This window comes from Eretmochelys imbricata, chromosome 1 (genome assembly GCF_965152235.1).
Source record: "Eretmochelys imbricata isolate rEreImb1 chromosome 1, rEreImb1.hap1, whole genome shotgun sequence".
Classification (NCBI taxonomy): domain Eukaryota; kingdom Metazoa; phylum Chordata; order Testudines; family Cheloniidae; genus Eretmochelys; species Eretmochelys imbricata.
The window spans coordinates 198,915,486-198,939,637 of record NC_135572.1 but is presented as its reverse complement, the minus strand read 5'-3'; the positions used below and the strand labels follow the sequence as shown (position 1 = coordinate 198,939,637).

The following is a 24,152-nucleotide window of genomic DNA, read 5'->3' as shown; positions in this document are numbered from 1 at the left end:
TTCATGGTACTATTAAAATTTTGTCCTCTTTATTTTCAAAAAAAGAAGAAGCAGAAGAAAGCTTCTAACTTTCACTTGGGTGGAAAATGTTGCTCAATGTAAAAAGGTAAAAACACAAAGTTAAAAGTTAAAAATGACTTTGTTCCAGTTTATAAGTTACACTGGAGCCATTCAAAAGCTGACTAACCTTACAGAAAACCAGCCCCATCTGCACTACAATGGATTATCTCTCTGCAGTGGCCACAGTGTAGTACGCTGCAGTCAGTGGTCTGTCTAAACTGTCAAGAGCCCTGAGAAGGCCAACCATTAGGTCATGTTGCAACTGGGGGGGGTGGGGGGGAGAGGCTCTGGCAGTTTGGAAGAGAAAGGGAAGAATTTCAAGATGGGTGGATGAAGTCTATGTTTTTCACTCCTGCAGTAGTTCTTTGTTTGCTGCACAAAAAGGGACCAGTGTCTGCAGAAACATGAAGTTTTTCAGTTCTGGGTAATTGTAGCATGCATTCCGAGTGCTGTATGCTGTGAATACCAGTTCTCGAGTTCTCAAACCACAATATTAACATAAAATTGCTTCTACATCAGTGGCTCTGAAACTGTGGTCTGCAAGCCACTGGCGAGCCACAGAGTACTCACTATTCATATGATGAGGGCTGACTGGACACATGGTATTGGCTCTTTCTCCCTGTTTCCAGCTGTTACATTGAATTATATGAAGCTGAAAATATATCACATTTACCTCCTAATATCACCTTGCCATGTAAGCAACTGCTGTAAGAACTGAGGTGGTTCTTCGGTCACAGATGTGCGTTTCCCAAAATATAAAATCAACTGACAGCATGAAAGTAGAAAGAAATCACTCACTCAATATGCAACCTAATAATTTGTGTGCACGAGTATTCATCTGGCCTCTCACACAGCTGTAACATTGACTGGGACCCAAAGTAGCCTAGAACATCCACTATGGACTACGCAGCAAGCCAGCACAATAAGTTTTTTTTTTTAAATCTTATCTTCACAAACAATGTGGGAGGGAGGGTGAGTCACAGTACAGATTGATGTAACTAACTGGAATAGTCTTTGCAGCCTAATTCCTAATTGTCCCTGATCATGTGTTTAACTTTATTATTTGAAATACACATTCTATGATGTGATGCAGTGATAGCAATAAACTTGCTTGATAAATAAAAAGCTTAATTTATAAACATATCCTGGAAAAGTACAACATTCACCCACTGGCAGGCAGGCCAGCTGCCATTACCACACCAAAACAACACAAACAACAGAACTTTAAAATAAATAAATAAATAAATAAACCACCAAAGTTCATGAATAAGTGTAACCAAGTAAACCATGTGCAAGACAGAAACTCCTTACTATGGCATGTTCCCTGTTCTCCTTTCCTGATTTGCTACGCAAGTGGTGCCAGGGAGTGGGTGGAGGCATCCACTGGGGAGGGAGCAATACAGCGGACTGCATGGGCCAAAGTTGCCCTGCCCAGCTGCTCATGGGGCCTGCTTGCATGGGCCACCCAGCCATAGAGATTTCCAGTTGTTTCTGGACAGTGTCACATGGGACTCAGGCCGTGGTGTGGGTGATGCACCAGGAGCTGATACTCTTGTGGTCATTAGTGATACCAGCTGCTCAAACAGCTCTCTTTCTGCTGAGCTCTGTCCTCCTCCCTTTGCCACCATTCCTGTTCCAGGAACTGTGAAGCAAGTGCCTGCTCCCATGCTGAAACCCTGTCCTCAAGCTGTGCAGCCAGCCTCTGACTTCAAACATAAGTTCATCATGGAAATGCTTCCTCTTAGAATGGTCCATGAAAGTACATTGGCCCAGGCTTCTGCTGCACGGTGGAGGTTCTGTAGCCTGCAGAAGTCAAGGGGCTGGACTAGGACAGAAGGTTATTGTCTCAAATAGCTCAGAGCAGGAGAGCAAGAAAACTCCTTGTGGAATTCCAAGGACATAAAATGTTACTTTTCCAAACTAAACTTCAGTCTATTGTGAGAAGGATGCTTCAGACCAAGAAGCTCCCTGGACACAGCCTGGTTAATCATAATGAAAGAAGAGCAGAGACAAAGGTAAGTTAAAAATTCAAAGCAGTTTATGGTTTTCTAAAAATTGCAAAACTACTTGGATTTTGGGTGCGGGGACATGCTAAAAAAAGCCTTTTTTTTTTTAAATCATTTCAGGTCTTCCCATATTTTGGTGATGCCCAAGTGGTAAGGGGAGATGCTATTCCAAGCTACCGGTGGGATACCTGCAGTGTATGCAACAGAAGTATTCAAATGGATGGTGACTGAACAGCACATCTATGAGTGGAGTGGGCTGGTCAGCTACTGAGGTATCCCTGGAAAATACACCCTTCCCCAAAATGTGACTACCTATCTGGAGTTCCTGCTTTGGGAAAAGCCTGCATCTTATCAGCACCAGGAATTGGGTCAGAATTCATGAGGGAATCAACAGGATGCTTGCTGCACTAGCTTCCACATAGCTTAGCCAGTTATGGCTGCATGGAAACACATACAACTACATAGCCTCCCTCCTAGCCCCGCCCCACCAGGCATATTTCTGAACTAAAATTTCAAACCCCAGTCGAATTTGGGAGAAATTATTTTGTCACCTGTGGACTGACTTTAACGAAAATGGACTAGATTCATGAATGAAACACATTTACACACACACACACACTCACTCATTCACGAGTTCACTGTTTCCAAGTGGCTCATTCCACCATTGAATGGTTTGAGAGTGGTATACTAACAAGTGTGGCAATGTGAGGTTATTATTTTTAAGAAACAGGAACAGCCCAAGCAAATAAAACTGCGCCTTTCCAGTAAAAATTCACTTTCAGGGTGTTTTTACTGCTTGCATTCCCCGGTCGTCATTTTTAACTCCACGTGGTGGAGTGGGCTGGCGTGTGTGGAGTGAAGGCACTGGAATACAATCCGCCATTAGCGGATACATGCACCTAGCTGGGGCTTCTCTTAACTTTTGCACTGGTTCATAGAGCGGAAATCCCTCCCATTCCTATATTAATAAACATTAAAATGGAATTTACCAGGCTCTACGGCAGCTTCCATCCCTTCCTTTGTCTGCTGCAGGATCCAAGGCAGGCTTTTCCTTCGGGGGCCACCAATTATCTCCTCCAAGTATGGCCCCAGGATGTGCTGCTGCTGCTTCTACAACACAGCCTCCTGGGGGACCAGTTTCAGCAACAGAGTCACTTTACTGCCCACACTTGCCGGGGGCTGCTGGATCCCATCAGTCCCCATGCTGGATTCTGGGCCCAGTAGGGCACCATCCTGGCTGACAAGGTCATCATGCACCACCGCTGGCTCCATGCTCGGCATCCAGTCAAACTCCTCATAAAACAGACATGATGTCAGTGAGTTGTGGTTCTGTTCCCTGGTTTTGCTGTACTCAGTCTTGAGCCATTTAATCTGCTCCCTGCGCTGGTCACAGTCTGGTAAATCTCCAATGCTGCCAGTCTTCATTGTTTGCTGGTAGGTGTGGTCATTCCTGTACTCTTGCTGAAATCCACTGTTTCGGGGCCTCTCCTTCTGCCCCTTCACCCCCACGAACATGATACAGTTCTGTGGTGACCTAGAATCCTATTTTCGATGTCTCCGACTCAAGGAATATTTCCAACACACCTCTGAACAACATACTAATCCACAGAGACCTCCCTACCAACACTACAAAAAGAAGGATTCTAGGTGGACTCCTCCTGAAGGTCGAGACAGCAGACTGGACTTCTACATAGAGTGCTTCCGCTGACGTGCATGGGCTGAAATTGTGGAAAAGCAGCATCACTTGCCCCACAACCTCAGCTGTGCAGAACACAATGCCATCCACAGCCTCAGAAACAACTCTGACATCATAATCAAAAAGGCTGACAAAGGAGGTGCCATTGTCATCATGAATAGGTCACAATATGAACAAGAGGCTGCTCGGCAGCTCTCCAACACCACTTTCTACAAGCCATTACCCTCTGATCCCACTGAGAGTTACCAAAAGAAACTACAGCATTTGCTCAAGAAACTCCCTGAAAAAGCACAAGATCAAATCCGCACAGACATACCCCTGGATCCCCAACCTGGGATATTCTATCTACTACCCAAGATCCATAAATCTGGAAATCCTGGGCGCCCCATCATCTCAGGCATTGGCACCCTGACAGCAGGATTGTCTGGCTATGTAGACTCCCTCCTCAGGCCCTATGCTACCAGCACTCCCAGCTACCTTCGAGACACCGCTGACTTCCTGAGGAAACTACAATCCATCGGTGAACTTCCTGATAACACCATCCTGGCCACTATGGATGTAGAAGCCCTCTACACCAACATTCCACACAAAGATGGACTACAAGCCGTCAAGAACACTATCCCCGATAATGTCACGGCTAACCTGGTGGCTGAACTTTGTGACTTTGTCCTTACCCATAACTATTTTACATTTGGGGACAATGTATACCTTCAAATCAGCGGCACTGCTATGGGTACGCGCATGGCCCCACAGTACGCCAACATTTTTATGGCTGACTTAGAACAACACTTCCTCAGCTCTGTCCCCGAACGCCCCTACTCTACTTGCGCTATATTGATGAAATCTTCATCATCTGGACCCATGGAAAAGAAGCCCTTGAGGAATTCCACCATGATTTCAACAATTTCCATCCCACCATCAACCTCAGCCTGGTCCAGTCCACACAAGAGATCCACTTCCTGGACACTACAGTGCTAATAAACGATGGTCACATAAACACCACCCTATACCGGAAACCTACTGACCACTATTCCTACCTACATGCCTCCAGCTTTCACCCTGACCACACCACATGATCCATTGTCTACAGCCAAGCTCTGCGATACAACCGCATTTGCTCCAACCCCTCAGACAGAGACAAACACCTACAAGATCTCTATCAAGCATTCTTACAACTACAATACCCACCTGCGGAAGTGAAGAAACAGATTGATCGAGCCAGAAGAGTTCCCAGAAGTTACCTACTACGGGACAGGCCTAACAAAGAAAATAACAGAACGCCCTAGCCGTCACCTTCAGCCCACAACTAAAACCCCTCCAACGCATTATTAAGGATCTACAACCTATCCTGAAGGATGACCCAACACTCTCACAAATCTTGGGAGACAGGCCAGTCCTTGCCTACAGACAGCCCCGCAACCTGAAGCAAATACTCACCAGCAACCACATACCACACAACAGAACCACTAACCCAGGAACCTATCCTTGCAACAAAGCCCGTTGCCAACTGTGCCTACATATCTATTCAGGGGACACCATCACAGGGCCTAATAACATCAGCCACACTATCAGAGGCTCGTTCATCTGCACATCCACCAATGTGATATATGCCATCATGTGCCAGCAATGCCCCTCTGCCATGTACATTGGTCAAACTGGACAGTCTCTACGTAAAAGAATAAATGGACACAAATCAGATGTCAAGAATTATAACATTCATAAACCAGTCGGAGAACACTTCAATCTCTCTGGTCACGCGATTACAGACATGAAAGTTGCGATATTACAACAGAGAAACTTCAAAACCAGACTCCAGTGAGAGACTGTTGAATTGGAATTCATTTGCAAAATGGATACTATTAACTTAGGCTTGAATAGAGACTGGCAGTGGCTAAGTCATTATGCAAGGTAACCTATTTCCCCTTGTTTTTTCCTCTCCCCCCACCCCCCAGACGTTCTTGTTAAACCCTGGATTTGTGCTGGAAATGGCCCAACTTGATTATCATACACATTGTAAGGAGAGTGATCACTTTAGATAAGCTATTACCAGCAGGAGAGTGGAGTGGGGGGAGAGAAAACCTTTTGTAGTGGTAAACACCCATTTTTTCATGGTTTGTGTGTATAAAAAGATCTTCTGTACTTTCCACAGTATGCATCCGATGAAGTGAGCTGTAGCTCACGAAAGCTTATGCTCAAATAAATTGGTTAGTCTCTAAGGTGCCACAAGTACTCCTTTTCTTTTTGCGAATACAGACTAACACGGCTGTTACTCTGAAACCTGAACCTAGGTAAATATTTTGGTTAGCAGATTTAACAGAGTTGCTGTGTTTGTATTCAAGTATGCCACAACAGAGTACTTCTATGCAGCAATGGCTCTGTTCAGCGGAAAATACTCACAGTACTTGGGGCTAAGCATACACTGGAGTATTGCAGAGACCCCATCTGCCTGGGCAGCTGACCTATTCAGCAGAAGGTCAGCTTGCCTTCTCAGGCATAAAGCACCTTGTGTTAGTAAACTAGTGACATGTCTGGGTGATTAAGGAGTTGCCTTGACAGACTCCAAAGGGGGTCTCAGCCGGCCCTCTTTGGTTGTGAAGAAGGTACATGGCATGGGTCCCCAAGGATATGAGAGTTTGTGTGTAAAAGCAGGGGGAAAGGGAGGGGAAGCACAGATCTTGCCATTTCTGGTCAGACCATTGCTCTATCAAGTCCAGAATCCTGCTTCTGGTTGTAGCCAAAACCTAATGTTTCAGAAGGTGAAAACTTCCTGTAATACACCTGGCCTACAGGACAGTTCTGTACGTGGGGGAGGAAATGCCTTCTTGAGCCCTGGAATGATCAGTTTAAAACAAGCAGGAGCTGCGGTTTTGGGTGCTGCATAAAGAACATGCAGAATCCACTAGAAGAAAAATAAAGCAGGGCTTTGTGCATCATTTATGCATTTCATGGCATGCTACACATGTAGCATAATGGTGTATTAGTGATCAGATAATTGAATTTACTACATCACCCCTGTATTTGTTGATATGATTCTTATTGACCACTTTTACTGTGGTAATGCCTAGACTCTAGAGGGCCAGGCCAGGGCCCTATTGTGATAGGCATTGTACAAACATATAGTAAACAACAATCCAGGTACTAAAGCGGTTACAATCTAAGAGACAAGACATAACAGGCAGATAATACAAACAAGCATGTTGGGTGGGGTGGGGGACGGTGGGTGGAGGGTAGTGGGGTAAGAAACACAGCAACATAAATATTAGGATAAGCACAATACCTAACCAATCAAGCAGTAATCACAACATGCCACCTGTCTAGCCATTATTAGGTTGCAGTCTTCTGAATATATTATATTGAGGAGGGACTTGAAGCAGGATGTGATGCTGGCCTTACAATGAGCTCCTACCCCAACCGTATACTAGTAAAAGCAAAACCTGATAAAATAGGTATCCCAAGCACTTTGCCTCAAAACTGGTATATTCTGGCTCTGAGAGACCAGAAGGAATGTTTCCTCCTGTGGTGACTTTAAGAATACTTTAAAATTATTATGTGTCTATTACAATGGGACTTTACCACCACAGAAAATTTCCAGCGATACAGAATTCCACTTACCTTTCCATAATGTTCTTAGTCACTTTTAACTAATCAACCCATCTTTATGCTGAAATAAAAGCTCTCTCCCCTCTCCTACTCTTTGAATCCTCCTCCTGCAGTGAAACCACAAAAGCTACTATATATGTTTTGATCGCAGGAGCCGACTTTATTTAAAGATGTAAACCCAGGATTAGGATTTCCATTCAGGATCAGACAAAAGGAGGAACTCTGCTGGAGTATTCTTATTCATAGATTCACAAATTTTGGCCGGAAGGACCACTGTGACCATCTAATCAGACCTCCTGCATAACACAGGCCATAGGACTTCCCTGAATTAATTATTATTTCAAATCCAATAGATGTGATGGAACTAGAGCAGATCTTTTAGAAAAATGTCCAATCTTGATTTAAAATTTGCCAGTGATGGAGAATCCACCCCAACCCTTGGTAAATTATTCCAGTGGCTAATTACCTTCACTATTAAACATTTTCACCTTTTTTCAAGTCTGAATTTATCTAGCTTCAATTTCTGGCCACTGGACCCAATTATATCTTTGCTTGCTAGATTGAAGGGCCCTCTATTATCATGTTTCTGTTTCCCCTACAGGTATTTATACATGGTGATACAGTCATCCAATGACCATCTTTATGAGAAGCTGAGTAGGTTGAGCTCCTTGAGTGATTTAATGTTTGTAAGAGTATTAATTAATTGACAACAATGTTTAGGATGTAATATTGATATAAATAATAGCACTCAGAAGGCCTAGTCAGGATTGGGGCTCCATTAGGCTAGGCACTGTCATCTGTGCCTTATCTCAAACTAGGATTGCCAAATTTTGGCTAGATGTATTCCTGGAGGTTTCATCACATGACATAATCTTTAATTACAGATTAATCTTTAATTCCTGGAGGACTGGGAACTCTAAAAGCTTACCACCAAAAAAGGGAGATCTTTAATCCATAAAGATATCCAATAACAACAGACAGAGTACAGTACATTATACATTGCTTCTCAGTGAAAATACTCTTAATCCAAATTGCCCTATCTACAATGTTTCTATCTCAAGTGAAATTCCCATAGTCTATATTTCACACTGGAATTTGGGTTTCCTGTGATGCAGACAGACAATATTTCAGCAAGGCACAATGCACTACTTAAGATCCATTTAGACCCTCAGGGCAAAGTTCATCCCGATGCAGTAGGTTCACACAAGCTCCTAGGGACATACTGACCAACATTTTCTAACTAATTTCAGAGAACGGTGGTGGGCCAGGGGCACATGACATATGCCTCCTTGATGTGTCTCTGCTGAATGTGCACAGTGGTCAGAGTTCTGGCAAGAGCAGTATGACCACAGAGATACCCAGCACTACTTTGCAACCAGTCAACATTCCCTCTCTCCTACCTGTCTGCTGCAGAGCGTAAGTGAGATAGCCCGAATGGCCAGTGTGTGAGAGCGCCTGCTTGCTATTGCCGGGGATGGGACTAGCTTCATGCACACCAACCAGAGAGCAAGAAGTGCACTGACCCCTCCAATTCTCCCTCGGGGCCCAAAGTAAGGCACCTGAGAAAGGAATTGGAATGGCTGGTGCCAAGCAGGAGAAAGCGTATTGCTATTGCAGGAGATAACATTAAAAAAATCAGGAGTTGGGAAGACTCCCATTTACAAGCAAAAAGCTTCCGACACCCCAGGAGACTTGGTCAGTCTGCTTACGAACCATTTACACCATTAATATAGGACTTCTGTTCCACTTAAGTGGCGTATGCAGACTTTTGTGGACCCTCTGTTCTGAGGTGAATTACCACCGGTAATTCTCTATGTTCAATGATGGTTAAAATATTTCACTTTTTCCCCCTTCCTTCCAGCTCCAGGGACATACACATGCGCTCCAGAAGTAACAGCACAGAAAGTCCAACCAAATCAAAACAGTGCCAGCAAAAGATAAGAGGCCACCATGAGGAAGATGCTCCTTATGCTGGGAGAGTAAACATGAAAAGGGGACAAAATGAGAAAGAAACCAGCACCATCCTAAGAAGCCCCGAATCTGAGAAAAACCAAAAAAGATATTCCGAGAAAGGAGAGGACCTCTCTCGAGATGACCTGCTATTTCTTCTTAGTGTGCTTGAGGGTGAATTACAGGTGTGTTTTATGTTCCAAGCTGTAGGTTCATTGCATAATCTACTCTAAATATATGCTTTCCCTCACCCCTCTTTTAGATAGTACACCTATTTTAATTGGTGCAGGTGTACAAATGCAAAATGTAAGAGTACATAAAATATTCATCCATACACCACAGACAAGAACTCCCAACCCAAAGCAAACACTAGACTTTCCCTACTCACCCCAGTATATAACATATTTGAAATATATAGGTGTCATCATGGAAACGTCTTAGTGGCTCAATGGTCCCATTACTCTCCAAGTGTGCAACTACGTGTGAATTCATTCCTACGGACAACAGGTAAAACTTTAATTCCACACAATCCCATCTGTATTCAGAATATAATATATTTGTTATATAACTATTTTAGGAATGTTTTAGAAATTTAAAAAACAAAACTTTTATTGGGGTCATTTCTTGTGTCCTCCTGTAAAGCCAGCTGCATTAGTTACTTGGAGTACAACTGTACAGGATTCAAAGGGAGCAATAAAACCCCCTAAAAATGTCCTAAAATAGGTTTACAATAGCTTAAAAGGTCCATTATATCAGGCCTTACTGGGCTAGGAATGACTGCTGGCTCCCACCATGGCCATGAGATATTGGATTTCAAAACTGTGACTTTTTCTATATGTAAAAGCTCTCAATGGCCCAGGGCTGAATGCTGCCCACCCTGGGCAAATATAATTTGGGAGTGAGAATGGAAGTCTGTATTCGCAGAAAAAAGGAGAAGAGCTAGGTGATTTAATAAAAGTAGCGACAGCTGCTTGAAACTGCTCATGAGTTTGGAATGTTTGTGAGCAGAGATCAGGCGAATTGGTCAAAAGTGCATGATAAATGGATTTATCACATGGTTTCACAGTTTAACATCTCGACATTACCTATGTAAGTACTTTTATTATTAATATATGTATATGTAGACACACATTAATATTATATATATTCTGCGTGTCTGTTTATTCAACTGGTCATTCACACATAAGCGACCAGTTGAACACAGATACACATGCGCACCCTCCCAGGTCTACTGTCAATTCTTGTAGAATATGTTATTTTGGCCCTTTCCACAGGGAAATTCCGAGCAACCCTTTCCCCGCTCCGCCAATACTGGGCCCAAAACACAGGGTGGGCTATTTCATATGAAATCAGGAAGTGATGTGTGTGTTAAGAAAAATGCTGTAGTATTAAATTTTTTCAAAGTCATCACCTGTTTCCCTGCCTTCTCTCTAAATTTAGATCAAGACCCAGATTTCCCAAACACTCTCTCTGAAAATGCAGTTCTAAGCAAATACATCTCTGTCTTGTTTAAAAAAAAAAAGAGAAGAAAAGTCCAACCTTCTCAGTATGTTTAAAATTGAAATGGTTTAAATTAAAAATATGAACATACTCCAGTATGTCATTGCATAATTTGCCGGTTGTTCCTGTAGGTCAGAGAGAAAATACTTTTGCAGAAAAAAAAGTAGGAATGCAATTTTTTGGATTCCTGATTTGCCAGTATATAGTACTGCCGACTTCAACCCTTCCAAAATTGTGATTCAATCCCCAAAAATCATGAGATTATCTTAAAAATTAGATTTTAAAAAGTTTTAAATCTTGCATCTTTTACTTGCCTTCTGTTTTCTGAGAGGAGATTACTTGAGTCACTTTTTCAGCTTTTCTCCACCTCCAGGAGAGTGAGAAACTGTTTTTTTTTTAAAGCTGTTACTTCATGAGACTCTCATGACTCCAGAGGCTGGAGCTTTAAGAAAAACAAATAGTATGACACTCATGATAAAGTCGTGAGAGTTAGCAATATTGGGTGTACAACCTGAAAATGTCATTACGAATTTTTTCTAGAAACCCTAGTATAGATTTATTTTAAGTGACTTGACTTTCTGCCTTTCCTTTTGACATTTTCAGAGTTAATATTAACAGGCATTCCTCCCCCTCTAACTTCTTAACATCTGTCACCATGAAGGAGTAGGAAGTTATTTTTTAAAATTGCATGATATTCGCTTTTATTTGTTTTATATACCTATATCTTGGTATATACCTAAACCTCTCAAACACTACCTTTATATACCTATCAAACACTATAGGCTCCCCAGAAATACAAGCAATGTGTTTCCACAATAGCCTTTGTTACACAGTAACTTTATAAAAGGTACAGTGCCTGCTGTTTTGTCCCAGAACATATGCAAACATACTACTAAGTAAGCGAATTACCACTCTACTCTTAAAGAGAATGTTGGCAATTATGGTATTATATAAAGAAAAATACATACAACTAAGTATACAGAGTGTATAATGTACACATATGCAGCCAAAATTTTCAAAGATGACTAGATTTTTGGGTGGGCAACCTGAGACATCTTAAAGAGGCCTGGTTTTCAGAAAGCAGGGCTCAACACTTTCTGTAACTCAACATCCTTTGAAGTGCCTTGAGGGGGCACCCAAGATTGAGGACTCTAATATTATTAGTTACTTTTGAAAATCTTGGCCTTATGTATTTCTCACACACACACACACCCCTATACATAATCTCTCTCTCTCTCTCTCTCTCACACACACACACACGTACGTACGTCACTTCTGCCAGCTTTAAGGGCAATTAATCTTGTTCTAAAGAGCTGCCATTATTGCATGCTTTTGGAATGCATGTTGTGAAAGGTCACATCCTCTGCACCATGTACCTCACTAGCTTCAGTGAACAAACATGTACATGTAACAATAGAAGCTGACTACCTCCGTATCAGTTTAAACAACAAAAGCTGCCTTTGTACCCTGTGTGAACAGAGAATGCAAAGCTTCTTGGCTTCCCAAAGTACATTAAAAACTACATGAAAATCTAAAAATAGATGCCAATACCTGAAATGACATTTTGTTCTAAATTCTTGTACAATGAAAAGTACGTGTTCGTACAAAAACTGAGTTACATAATCTATTTTTAACAAAATATTCAGTATCACAGAAAATGTACCTAAAAGCTCATATTTATATATATATATTTTTAAAAAAAGATTAAGCATAGGATATTGAAAATACAAAGACCAGTATTTCTCTTATAATTTTAAAGAGTTCGCTTTACCAAATATCTCAAGGGTACTTAACGTACAATTTGAAGAACTTTAAAAACTATTGCCAAATGTTAATGTAGAAGCTACTCATTGAGCATGCCAATACATAAAACTAGTTTCACTGGAATTCTTTGTGTTTCTGCAGGCTCAAGATGAAGTCATAGGAGTTCTTAAGGCTGAAAAAATTGACCTGGCTTTGCTTGAAGCACAATATGGCTTTGTTACTCCCAAAAAGGTATTAGAGGCACTCCAGCGAGATGCTATCCAAACCAAGGTTGCACAATGGCAAGAGGATATCTATGAAAAGCCTATGGGAGAGGTATGCATAGTATTATACAATATACACACAGAAGGACTAACCATATTGCCATCAAAGTCAATAGCAGAAGTCCCATTGACTTCAGCAGGAGAAGGATATTGCTCTCAGACTGCACATCCAATATGGACTATCAGGTAGTAGAGCAAAGTACAGAATACACTTTGCTATAAATTACAAGGCATCATGGTCTAACGGATTTAGCATGGAGCAGAGACCCAAGACATTCTAACCCTAACTCCCACAGCAATTTGGTACCTGACCCTGGAGAAGTAATTTAATCTCTCTAGGCAAAATTCAGCAGGTGAAACTCCATTGCAGTCTATACATTTAGCCCACAAGGTTTGTTTTCCTCATAGTCCTCATGCTGGAAGGGCATAACGAGTGGGGTCTCACAGGGATCAGTTCTAGGTCCAGTTCTATTCAATATCTTTTTTTGCCCAAAGTTTTGCCCAAAAGGGAATCCTCTGTGTTTTGAATCCGAATACCCTGTAAAGTATTTTCCATCGATTTTACAGAGGTGATTCTTTTGATTGGTGAGGATTATCATCAAGCCTTCCCCAAGAAAGGGGGTGTAGGGCTTGGGGGGATATTTTGGGGAAAGATGTCTCCAAGTGGTCTCTTTCCCTGTTCTTTGTTTAAAATGCTTGGTGGTGGCAGCATACTGTTCAAGGCCAAGGCAAAGTTTGTACCTTGGGGAAGTTTTAACCTAAGCTGGTAAGAATAAGCTTAGGGGATCTTTCATGCGGGTCCCCACATCTGTACCCTAGAGTTCAAAGTGGGGAAAGAACCCTGACAGATGTATTAGCAGGAGTGTTGTAAGCAAGACACAAGAAGTAATTCTTCCGCTCTACTAAGCGCTGATTAGGCCTCAACTGAAGTATTGTGTCCAGTTCTGGGCGCCACATTTCAAGAAGGATGTGGACAAATTGGAGAGAGTCCAGAGAAGAGCAACAAAAATGATTAAAGGTCTAGAAAACATGACCTATGAGGGAAGATGGGAAAAATTGATTTGTTTAGTCTGGAAAAGAAGACTGAGAGGGGACATAACAGTTTACAAGAACATAAAGAGTTGTTACCAGGAGGAGGGAGAAGAATTGTTCTTCTTAACCTCTGAGGATAGGACATGAAGCAATGGGCTTAAATTGCAGCCAAGGAGGTTTAAGTTGAACATCAGGAAAAACTTCCTAACTTTCCAGGTGGTTAAGCACTGGAATAAATTGTGTAGGGGGAAGTTGTGAAATCTCCATCACTGGAGATTTTTAAGAGCAAGTTAGACAAACTGTCCGGAATGGTCTAGATAATACTTAGTCCTCCCAGGACTGCAGGGGACTGGACTAGATGACCTCTCGAGGTCCTTTCCAGTCCTATGATTCTATAATTCTATGCTTATTTACTTCACCGGAAGAGAGGAGGGAAGTTGTAGTAAGTATTGTTAATGTCCACTCAGACCTTTAAAAATTAGCTTAATAACTATGTTGTTTATTGTACCAGTTTGCTTTCTGGAGGACCAAATTCACATCTGGTGCAAGCAGACATCTCCACTAGCTTCATGGGAATTTCTCTGCTTGTGCCAGGTGTGAATTTGGTCCAAAGGGCTCAACCCTGAGTCCTTGCATGCTCTAAGCTCCAAACGGAAGTTGTAGGTGCACAAGAACTGTAGGATCTGGCTTTTTACCGTTTATTAAAATTACTGAAGGTTACAAACTTCATCAAGGCAGAAATACAACACAGATAATTAGGCAACAGAAGTCATCATTTCTGAACTATGTTTCTCTGAATTTAAATTGTGACCCCCCCGCCCCCCAGTGTATATCACTTACATAAAAAAATCTCTTTATATCTATTAATCCAAATAAATTCTTGAATGTCCCCCCTTTCATTCTGATAAACATGATTTTAGTGCTCATTATAGATTACTGTTATTAAAAAAAGTAATGAACAAGACTTCTTCCACCAAGTGTTTTCCAGGCTCTGCAACAAAAACATATCCCAGGATACAGAGTTCATTTCACAGAAACTAATGTCACGCAAAAGGTCAGGGACTCATTTCAGGAGCTCGAAGGTTAAAATCTCTAGCTATAATCTAAAACAGATAAAGTTAAATTGCAGAGGTTAATTTATTTTAGAACACTGTGTCATTAGGTCATAGATACTTTGAGTATGAACGGAAATGATTTGAAAAACAGTCAAAAGAAGTTTAAAAACTTTAAGTGCAGTCTGCTATTTTGCATAAGTTTAGGCACAGGTTTTTCCTTCTAACACTTTAATGGCACAAAAAGGATTTTTTAACATCACTGGACTTAGCAGTTACAAAGACAGAGGTAAACGTTCTGAGCATGGCAAAAATGATACAGATCCCTGGTACACCGTACATTTCAGTAAACCAAAGGACTGTCAAACGGCGTAGAATTTTTTTCCTTTTTATTTATTTATTTTACGTTTTAGGGACAAATTTCAGTTTTTGTTTGCTTTTTGTAAATATGTATGAGAAGTGAGGGACAACAACACTGTGGGAAAAAGGGCTCTGTGAACTTCCTCATGTAGCTCTGGCAATCTACCTCAGCCCTGACCTGTAAAATGCCTGCTGTTCTGGCTTCTCTTGAGCGTTTTCTCCCCGTCTTGACAAACTACGACACAGGTTTATGATGTGGATCAACACCTTCAAGGAGCTAAGTGCAGAATGCCCACACTCAAGTTAAACTGTGACTCGACTCAAATGTTAAATCCGATTATGAGTACCCCTAAGGGCAAGAAAAATACACTGCTTTCTCCCTCCTTGAATAGATTCCAAGAGACACTGTAGGGGCAGGGAACTTGGCTTTTTAACCAGGAAGAGTTGGAGGATCCTCATGCAATCTGATTGATCTCAGAGCATCTTACGGCTTGTCTTGACTACCACTCAAGTCAATGTAACTTACCTCGCTCCGGGGTGTGAAAAAGCCACCTGCCTGAGCAACGTAAGTTACATCGACTTAAAGCGGTGTCTATACCACACTGTGTCAGCAGGAGATGCTCTCCCACTGACCTACCTTCCGCCTCTCATTGAGGTGGCGCAATTATGCTAACGGGAGAGCAATCTCCTATTGCCATACCATGTCTTCACCAGACACACTACAGCACGATTCATGATCAAGAACATGTTGTAGTTTATACACAGCATGTAGTTTATTTTCATTGGGATGAAAGGAGAGAGGGATGATGTTTAGGTGGGATAGAAGATAGGTGTGACAGACTCCTATGTGCTTTTTAGTGAGGGTGGGATAAGGTAAACATTGGAGGAAGATTGTTACACCCCCCCACCCTGCAAAAACCAAGGTGGATGAAGCAGGATAGGAGTCATCAGAAAGGATTCCTATTGGTCTTGAACTGGCCAGAAAAGAGTTTGGACTTCAATTCCAGCTCACAAAAGGAATATTACTTGCCCAGGCTAGAGATGCACTTCTCAAACAATTCTCTCAGGTCAGGCAAAGTGGTTCTCTTCTCAGAGACTTCTTTCAGAACGGAGTCCAGGATGTTAGAGGAGAGCAAGGAAATGAAGATAAGATGAGACTGTTCTCCAGAGAGTGAATCTAGAAAAACTGTGAGAGGCAGTCCATGAACTGACGATGTAAGTTCCAAGATGGATGGACCTCAGATCAATGAGGCTGAAAACCCCCAGCAAGGCACATGGAAGGTTTCTACTGATCAAGAAATGTTGTCTTACATCTGAAATAGTTACCCTGGAGGTGTACAAGGTGCAGATGGAAGTGGTCACAGTCTGCTAGATGGCAGGTTTTCCTGAGTATATTATCCATTTTACAATCAAGATGATCACAGAAGGAAATGATAGACTCCAGAAACAAGTCTGAGGGTTTGGTATGAGATGCTACTGCTGAGCCCACATTCGTGTGGGCCAGTCACAAATCATGAAAGGCATGATTCAGTCACAAGATTCTTTGCAGGTTCTTGGGGCAGGAGGGAAGGGAACCAGGGGCCAAGCAACCTACCATGAACAAGGAAGAGCCTGGTCCAATGATTCGCCTACATAAAGATGGGGGAAACAAGCCTCATCCTCTTGGGCATTAGACTCTATTGGAGAAATCTTCAGGGTTTTAGTGGGATGGGAGAATAACTAAACCCATTCCTCCACAGAGACTCCAGGATTCTCAGAAGAGATCTGAAGGCTCAGAGTACAGGTCCAATTCTCCTTCCTCCAGAGACTCACAATATGAGATAAAAAGTAAACAGGTGGATATTTTGGCTCCTAGCCAGAAAAGAAGTTCCTTGCAATTACTGGGGTGGTGGCTTGAAAAATACAGAAAGAAAGTCTCTTTTGGGAGATTCTTGGGTTAGGGAGAGAGAAGAAATACCCTACTGGGACGCCATGAACAAATGGCTAATCCAGTCTCAGACCTTGGGTGGAGGCCCTCTCCAGATAAATCAAAAGAAAACAGGGAGTGGCTCTGGGTGTTGCCTATCCCAGGACTCCCCCTATGAGTCTGAATTTGCTAGGTCTTACTGGATGGTACATTCCCTTTCTATCTCTGGTACGTTAGGAGCCAGGAGCAAGCCTAATCCCATTTGACCAGGCTATCATTGCAACAGGACAGCAGGGAGGGGCGGGGGACTTCACACAGAACATGCTCACACAGAAGTGGTATTTTTCTGTCCTCCTTCCCTCAGAGAGCCATCTCCTTTCTTCTGCTCCATTAGGGCTCTGGAGCCTTAAAAGGCTTGGGGTGGGGGGGTGACACCTTGAAGAGACTGTACCAACTGCAGCTGCCTCTGAGAGGCTGGAGAACAATTTGGGGACAACTCTATTGTATTCTATACTAGTTCTTGTACTACTCTTATCACCGTAGTATCTCAGCGCCTTCCAGTAGTGCTTTAAGAAACGTGAATAACGCCTGTCACATGTGGTTAATTTGCCTGCCATGTCTGTCTACCTTGCCTGCTATAGGGCAAGAGGCTGGCCATGGATAAACCTGACTTCAGATTAGTTGCCACTTGTCTGACAGATGAGAGGAAATGCACCAAACATACTGGTGGCAACTGCATGATGGAAGCCCTTCCCCCAACTTTGAATATTTTTTTTTAAAGATGGGGATAGGAGGATTAACACTCTCCTCTCTTTTTCTATTTTAATATCCCTATCATTAACAAGCCACTTCAGATTTAGAACTCTCTATGGCCACTGGTAGTTTAGCTGTAGATCAGCTGTTTTGGACCTCATGCTCTGAAGCTCAGAAATTTGCCATCACCTTCCTCTCTGGTCAGACTCAAAAGGGTGTAACACTGAGATTTGTCCATCATGCCTCCTGTGGGAGGGGGCGCTAACATCTTGTATCAGTCTAGCCCAAATCAAGTTTTAATCCATCTGTTCAAGTCCAACGCCAATCAGCTGAGAGAAGGATGCACGCTTATCACCTACTAAACAGAGCACATTCAATAGCATCTCTATCATCTTGCAAATTTTGGCCACAAATTTCAAATGCCCATAGAAGAAGGCAGGCAGTGCCCATGGATTACAGTCATGGGGGGCAAAAAGTAACATCAATGCTGGAAACTTGGCAGCTGGGACAAGAATATTTTGTCTAAATAAATATTTGGCTCATACTGTTGAAAGGGAGGGAAAAAATGCCAATATGTATTCAGAAAGACCCAAATCTCTCTCTGCACAGTGCTTTATCATATATAATCTTAAACCAAAGATTATTTACACAAATATACTCTAACACTGGCATTATTAATTGATTTATTCATTCTCTGAACATTGGATTTATATAAAGAAAAGCAACTCTCTCGGATTTTATATTGGCACAGTGCCACTACACACAAAACAGCCTAGAGAAAAAGTTTAAGAATCCAGTTACAGCACAACAGATATGAGACATGCTATTCTGTTTTGATTTTAGATACCAGTGGGTGGTAAAATGTTTCTAAATGATTAAATTCCTGTGACCTTCTAGCTTTTGAAACTATTCATCATTACGCAAGAACTAGCCTCTCACATTTTCCATTGTATTGTACAGTATGTCCAAGTGTTAGATCTAGCAAAAACACACAGCTAGCAAGAAAAAATTACAAAACAACAGATCATTTAATTAAGATTTTGTAATTATATTTTTAGTGGACCTTTACATGGATGCTTGTTTGTACTCTCTGGGTCTTTAGTTAGAGACTGTATACGGAGCCTATTTTTTGCAGATGCAGCATTTGGCCGGAGAGTTTGGGGAGCAATCCTGCCTATTTAGAATTCTCACATCCAGTGTCTTTCCTTGGGATTGCAGTTCACATCCTTCCAATCCTAGAGTTGTAGGTACCAAGTATGATGGTTTAGGGATATCTTTACCTTTCACCCCTCCTCCCTTAGTGTCTCAGAGTGCACCCCACCAAGTGACAAGCCCTGTGCCTATACCTCTTTCAAAGCAGAATCAGGGGCGTGGCCACAGCCCACCCACTTAGCTTCCAGGCCCACCCAAATCTGAGCAGGGTATAGTGCTGCCACAGCAGCCCAGAGCATCACTGAGGCACCTGAGATCCAGGACAGAGCTATGCACCCACCCTTCAGAAAGCTACACTCCAGCAGCTCTGCCTGGCCATCTTCTGAACTACCCCATGCGTGTGCCCCACTAAGCAGGTGAAACCTTGTGTCTGGGGCACCAGGGCTAAGAAGAGGGCGTGACATCAGGGGAGTAGCTGAGCTAGCACAGTCTGTCATTGCCCACCCACCTGAAAGTTGGACCCACCCAAATTTCCACTCCTAGCTACTGAACAGAATTCCACAATTCTCCCACTCTGAGACCTTGTCCTCTGACTACAGCACTGGGTGTACCAACCGTGATTGCTCAGCCACTCTGGGCTCAGCTACCTACAAAACTTCCCTTCAGGAGCTGTGACAAGCTGTGAACACAGTGACCCTAACAGCCTTTTCAAAACAGAGTATTGTTTACTCACAAAGGTTCAATCAAAGCATAACAAGAGAGTAGGAGTTTTTTTAACACAATAAACAGACTTTACAGCTATCTGTCCTATCTAGAGGCTTAGGCAAGCCTAGTTATCACCCTCACCCTCTGGGGACTGAGGTTCAATCTGCTCCCCAGAGTCCTTGCCTCACTCTTCCCTCTTCTACAGGAACTGTCCTTTTATCCCCATCAAATTCTTTGTTTCAGTTTCAGCTGCCCCCTCTCCTGCCAGGTTACAGCCAGGCTGTTGATCTCAGTGAGGTCAGAGGCAAACCTTCCAAGTGAATATCTGCATTGTCCATTAAGTATCAATGAATGGAACAATGTGACTTTGTTGTCCACTTCCCTGCATACATACAAGTAATCACTGCTTTAATAAACCTCTTGTAATTACAGCAAACACCACAATGGAACTCCAAACAGATAGAACATATCATATTAATAAAATACTATAGGGAGCTCCCATGTCCTTCACACCAAGAATCACAAACAGGAATATTTTCCACTTGTTAATACTATTTATTCATATCAGATTGACTACCCTGGGCATACACCTCCAACAGTCATTTATATGCTGGGAAACCAGCCATTCCTTTATGTTTGGCTTTAATGAAATGTAAGCCAAGAAATTTCATTAAGTTTTCTAAGATAGCAATTTCCACCCTGTTGAAGTCACATACACATTTTTGAAGCAATGGCCATATGGATCTCTCAGCTTCTGGCTTCCTTCTTCCCTGTCCCCACAGATACATACCCCAAAAAATCTCAAGCCTCACACCTCCTATCATGGCCTATTTTCCTGAATTCCCTTATATCATTGACTGTGACTCCACTAACGTCATCAGGAGAAACTCACCACTTACTGAAGCATTCTCAGTGAGTCCACTGAATTGTCAACTGAGCCGAAGTGAGGGTCTCCTCCATGCTTATTTATTGCCAACTTTTAGATTATCTGCCTGAAAGCTGACCAGAGCCACCTCATCTGAGAGCAGGAGACTGCATAAAGTTTAACAATGTGTGGAGCAAAGTTTTACCAGTCTGATGCAGAAGCTGCGTAATGGGATGTAGAACACTTGCTTCTAGAGCAGGGTAGAATTTTACAAATTTTGAAATATTAAAATATCTAAAAAATTTGGTAAATACTTCAAATCAATTCAGAAAAAAATTCCCTCTCTTTTTTGACCAACAATAGAGCTGGTCAAACTATTACAGTTTTTGGAATTCCTATCTTTTTATTTAAAAGGGAGAGGTTTAAAAATAATTGAACTTTCTTCTTTTCCCACACCAGCTTTACTTGCTCCCCAGTGAACAAGGGGTTAACTTCAGCTCAGTCTTGCTATCCTTTTGCACATGATTTTTGAAGAAGGGCTATAACTGTAGCTGTTTGCGAAGCAGAAGAGAGCACTGAGAAGGTTGGACTGTGCACAGTAGATACACAGGAATGGGTTGGACCCCAGAGGTTGGGGAGTTTTCTGATTAAGCTGAATTATTCCACGAAGAAGAGACCATGCTGACTGGGGCAATCTACCACCCATCCACTATGGCTGGGCAAACTAATCCAGGAAGAGAGTATTTTTATGGGTTCTGCATGAAATTTAGCACCAAAACATTCTTGTATCCTGACTAATGAACAAGAGGGCCATAGCAGACTGTCCCAACACTCTCTCTGACATATATAGACCTTAAGGCCCAAAGGGAACATCATGGTTGTCTACTCTGATCTCCTGCACATTGCAGGCCACATAACCTCATCCCCCATTTCTTCAATAGACCCATAACTTCTGGGTGAGTTACAAAAGCCCTCCAATCTTGATTTAAAAACTTCAAGTTACAAAGAATTTACCATTTTACTCTAGATCAAACCAGCAAGAGACCTGTGCCCCATGCTACAGAGGAAGATATAAAATCACGAGGGCTTCTGCCAATCAGACCTGTGGGAAATTTCCTTCCCAACCTCAAATATGGAGAACAGTCAGACACTGAGCATGTGGGCAAGACCCACCAGCCAGACATCTGGGAAAGAATTCTCTGTAGTAACTCAGAATCCTCCCCATATATAAAGGGACTGAGAATTCTTTTTATTTACAAGTCTTCTCTAACTAAATTCTTTAGAAAGTAAATACCTGGATAACAGCAGTTGTCTACTTTATACTCCTATACATTTTTGGGTAAGAGGGAGATCTCAAGAACTTCCTAATGGCCTGCTTGGAACCATCAACCCCAAGTTAAAAAAAAAACAGTGTTACCATGCTTGCCATCTGGCTCCAAAGTACCGTACAAATCATAGATATTAAGCTACATACAAAGAAGAGCATCACTACAGATCAGAAAAAGTGCCACAGTAAATAGGAAAGAGGACAAAACAAGGGCTGTAGGCTGATTTTTCAATCCAACTCACTTCTGTTCCTGGAACTCATGGCAGAATCCAGCCAAATGTGCTGCAAGATGAAGTCTTGGTTACTGAGAGAACCACCATATCTAGGTTTCAAATAAGACAACATTTTCCCCAACTCAAAGAGACTCTCTTTCAGCCCAGCAAATCAAGACTGCCTTGGTCAAAGGGCTGCCAATCCTGACTAAACAATGCAGGCCGGAGAAGAGCTGTTCCATTTTATGTTTCCCTTAATCAGGCACAAATACAATACAAGTCACTGTAATAATAAAGGTCTTTTGCCACTTCAGAGAAGAGCTGAAACTGACATTTACAGAATGAATGACTTCTCATTCTTAGTTTTGTTTGAAATGGAACTTGAATTTACGTGCATCATGGCTACACAGAGAACTTTCCCTCAACCAATAAAGAGTGCCGAGAAAAAACAGGAAGGGGTATTTCTAAAATAAGAAGGAAGAAGACACATATGAAAAAACCCATATGAAAAATAATCTTTTCTGTTTGGAACTTCAAGTTAACAGTCTTACCAATGCTTTGGATTGCCACATATGTTTGGGTTACCATTGCAGATATGGTCCATCTGTCATCCTCTGAATACTATGATATCATCAAGATTGGCACATTTCAAATAGTCAACATCTACAAGCCTCCTAGCATTAGTTGGGGTCAACAGATCCTTCCAAGCTTACAGCTCTTCATGTTGGAGACTTCAATAGCCATCATACAGGTACCAATCGCCACAAGCACAAAAAAGCACCAGCAGAACTTGTGCAAAGCCAGCTAGGAGAAATACAGCCAGGCACTGGGACAGAGTATTGTAACGATACCACCCCATCATGTTCCGATAGAGGAGGCTTACAGGCATTTCTGTAGAGCCATCCATTCCACGCGGATACTGCCCTGTGTACATCCCCTGCCTTGAAGAGGAGTGTGATGCTCTACTCAAGCAGTATGATTCACCTGGTCAAATTTAATCAAAGTTTTGAGCTGTGCTCACCAAGCCAGATGAGAGAAAAAGACTAAGAACCTGGACTTTACTCGTTCCAGCAAGAAATGCTGGCGTTGTCCAGCAACCACCAACAAAGCTGATCATCTGTGAGTGCTAACCAAATAGCCAGGCACTGGCTTCACATGGGAACGACACCCTTGGAAAAAGAAGTAAACATTCAAGTCCAGAGCAAGTGGAGGGTGTTCCAAAGGCAACACAGATCCATAGCTTGCCCCGAACCTTTCACTATCCCAGAGCTGGACAGAATGCTAGATAAGATCAAGTTTGGCACGGCTGCCGGCTATGACAATGTCCTTCCAGAGTTCCTGAAAAATCTTGGCCCATGTGCCTGCTCTTGGCTGGCTCAATTCTTCACAAGGGTCGCCAATGAAGGAAGGCGGCCAAAAACCTGGCACATGTCAAAAGTCATCGCCACATATGTTTGGGTTACCATTGCAGATATGGTCCATCTGTCATCCTCTGAATACTATGATATCATCAAGATTGGCACATTTCAAATAGTCAGCATCTACAAGCCTCCTAGCATTAGTTGGGGCCTCCCAAAACCACCACCTAGTAAAAACCAGGCGTCACTCTACACGCTGCTTTCTATGTGTCTCAAGGTTCTAGAGCATCTACTTTTACAGCAAACACCACCAGAGGTACAAAATACCTTGAATGTCGAGCAAGCAGGCTTTCAACAAGGTCAAAGCACATGTGACCAAGTACTTGCCTTAACCACATTCATTCAAAACTGGTTTCAAAGAAACCTTGAAAACAGGCGCTGTTTTCCTTGACCTCACTGCAACGTACCTCACAGTGTGGCACAGGCGTTTACTTGTTAAAGTATCAAGAGTCCTCCCCCCATGGGTTACTGATGCCATTGAACTGCTACTCCGAGACAGACGGCCCAGGGTACATGCGGGTGAGAAAACAA

General features: G+C 42.4%; 2 protein-coding genes across 3 annotated transcripts in view; one reads left to right on the top strand and one right to left on the bottom strand.

Moving 5' to 3' along the window:
* CMSS1 (cms1 ribosomal small subunit homolog) overlaps positions 1–24,152 on the bottom strand; it is a 366,300-nt gene that overhangs the window by 235,750 nt on the left and 106,398 nt on the right. The window lies entirely within an intron of this gene.
* The window catches only part of FILIP1L (filamin A interacting protein 1 like), a 108,602-nt gene continuing 93,689 nt past the window's right edge, over positions 9,240–24,152 (top strand). Inside the window, exons 1-2 of the mRNA XM_077821639.1 lie at positions 9,240–9,497; positions 12,718–12,891. Coding sequence (XP_077677765.1) covers positions 9,240–9,497; positions 12,718–12,891 — 432 coding nt within the window. The remainder of the gene's footprint in view (positions 9,498–12,717; positions 12,892–24,152) is intronic.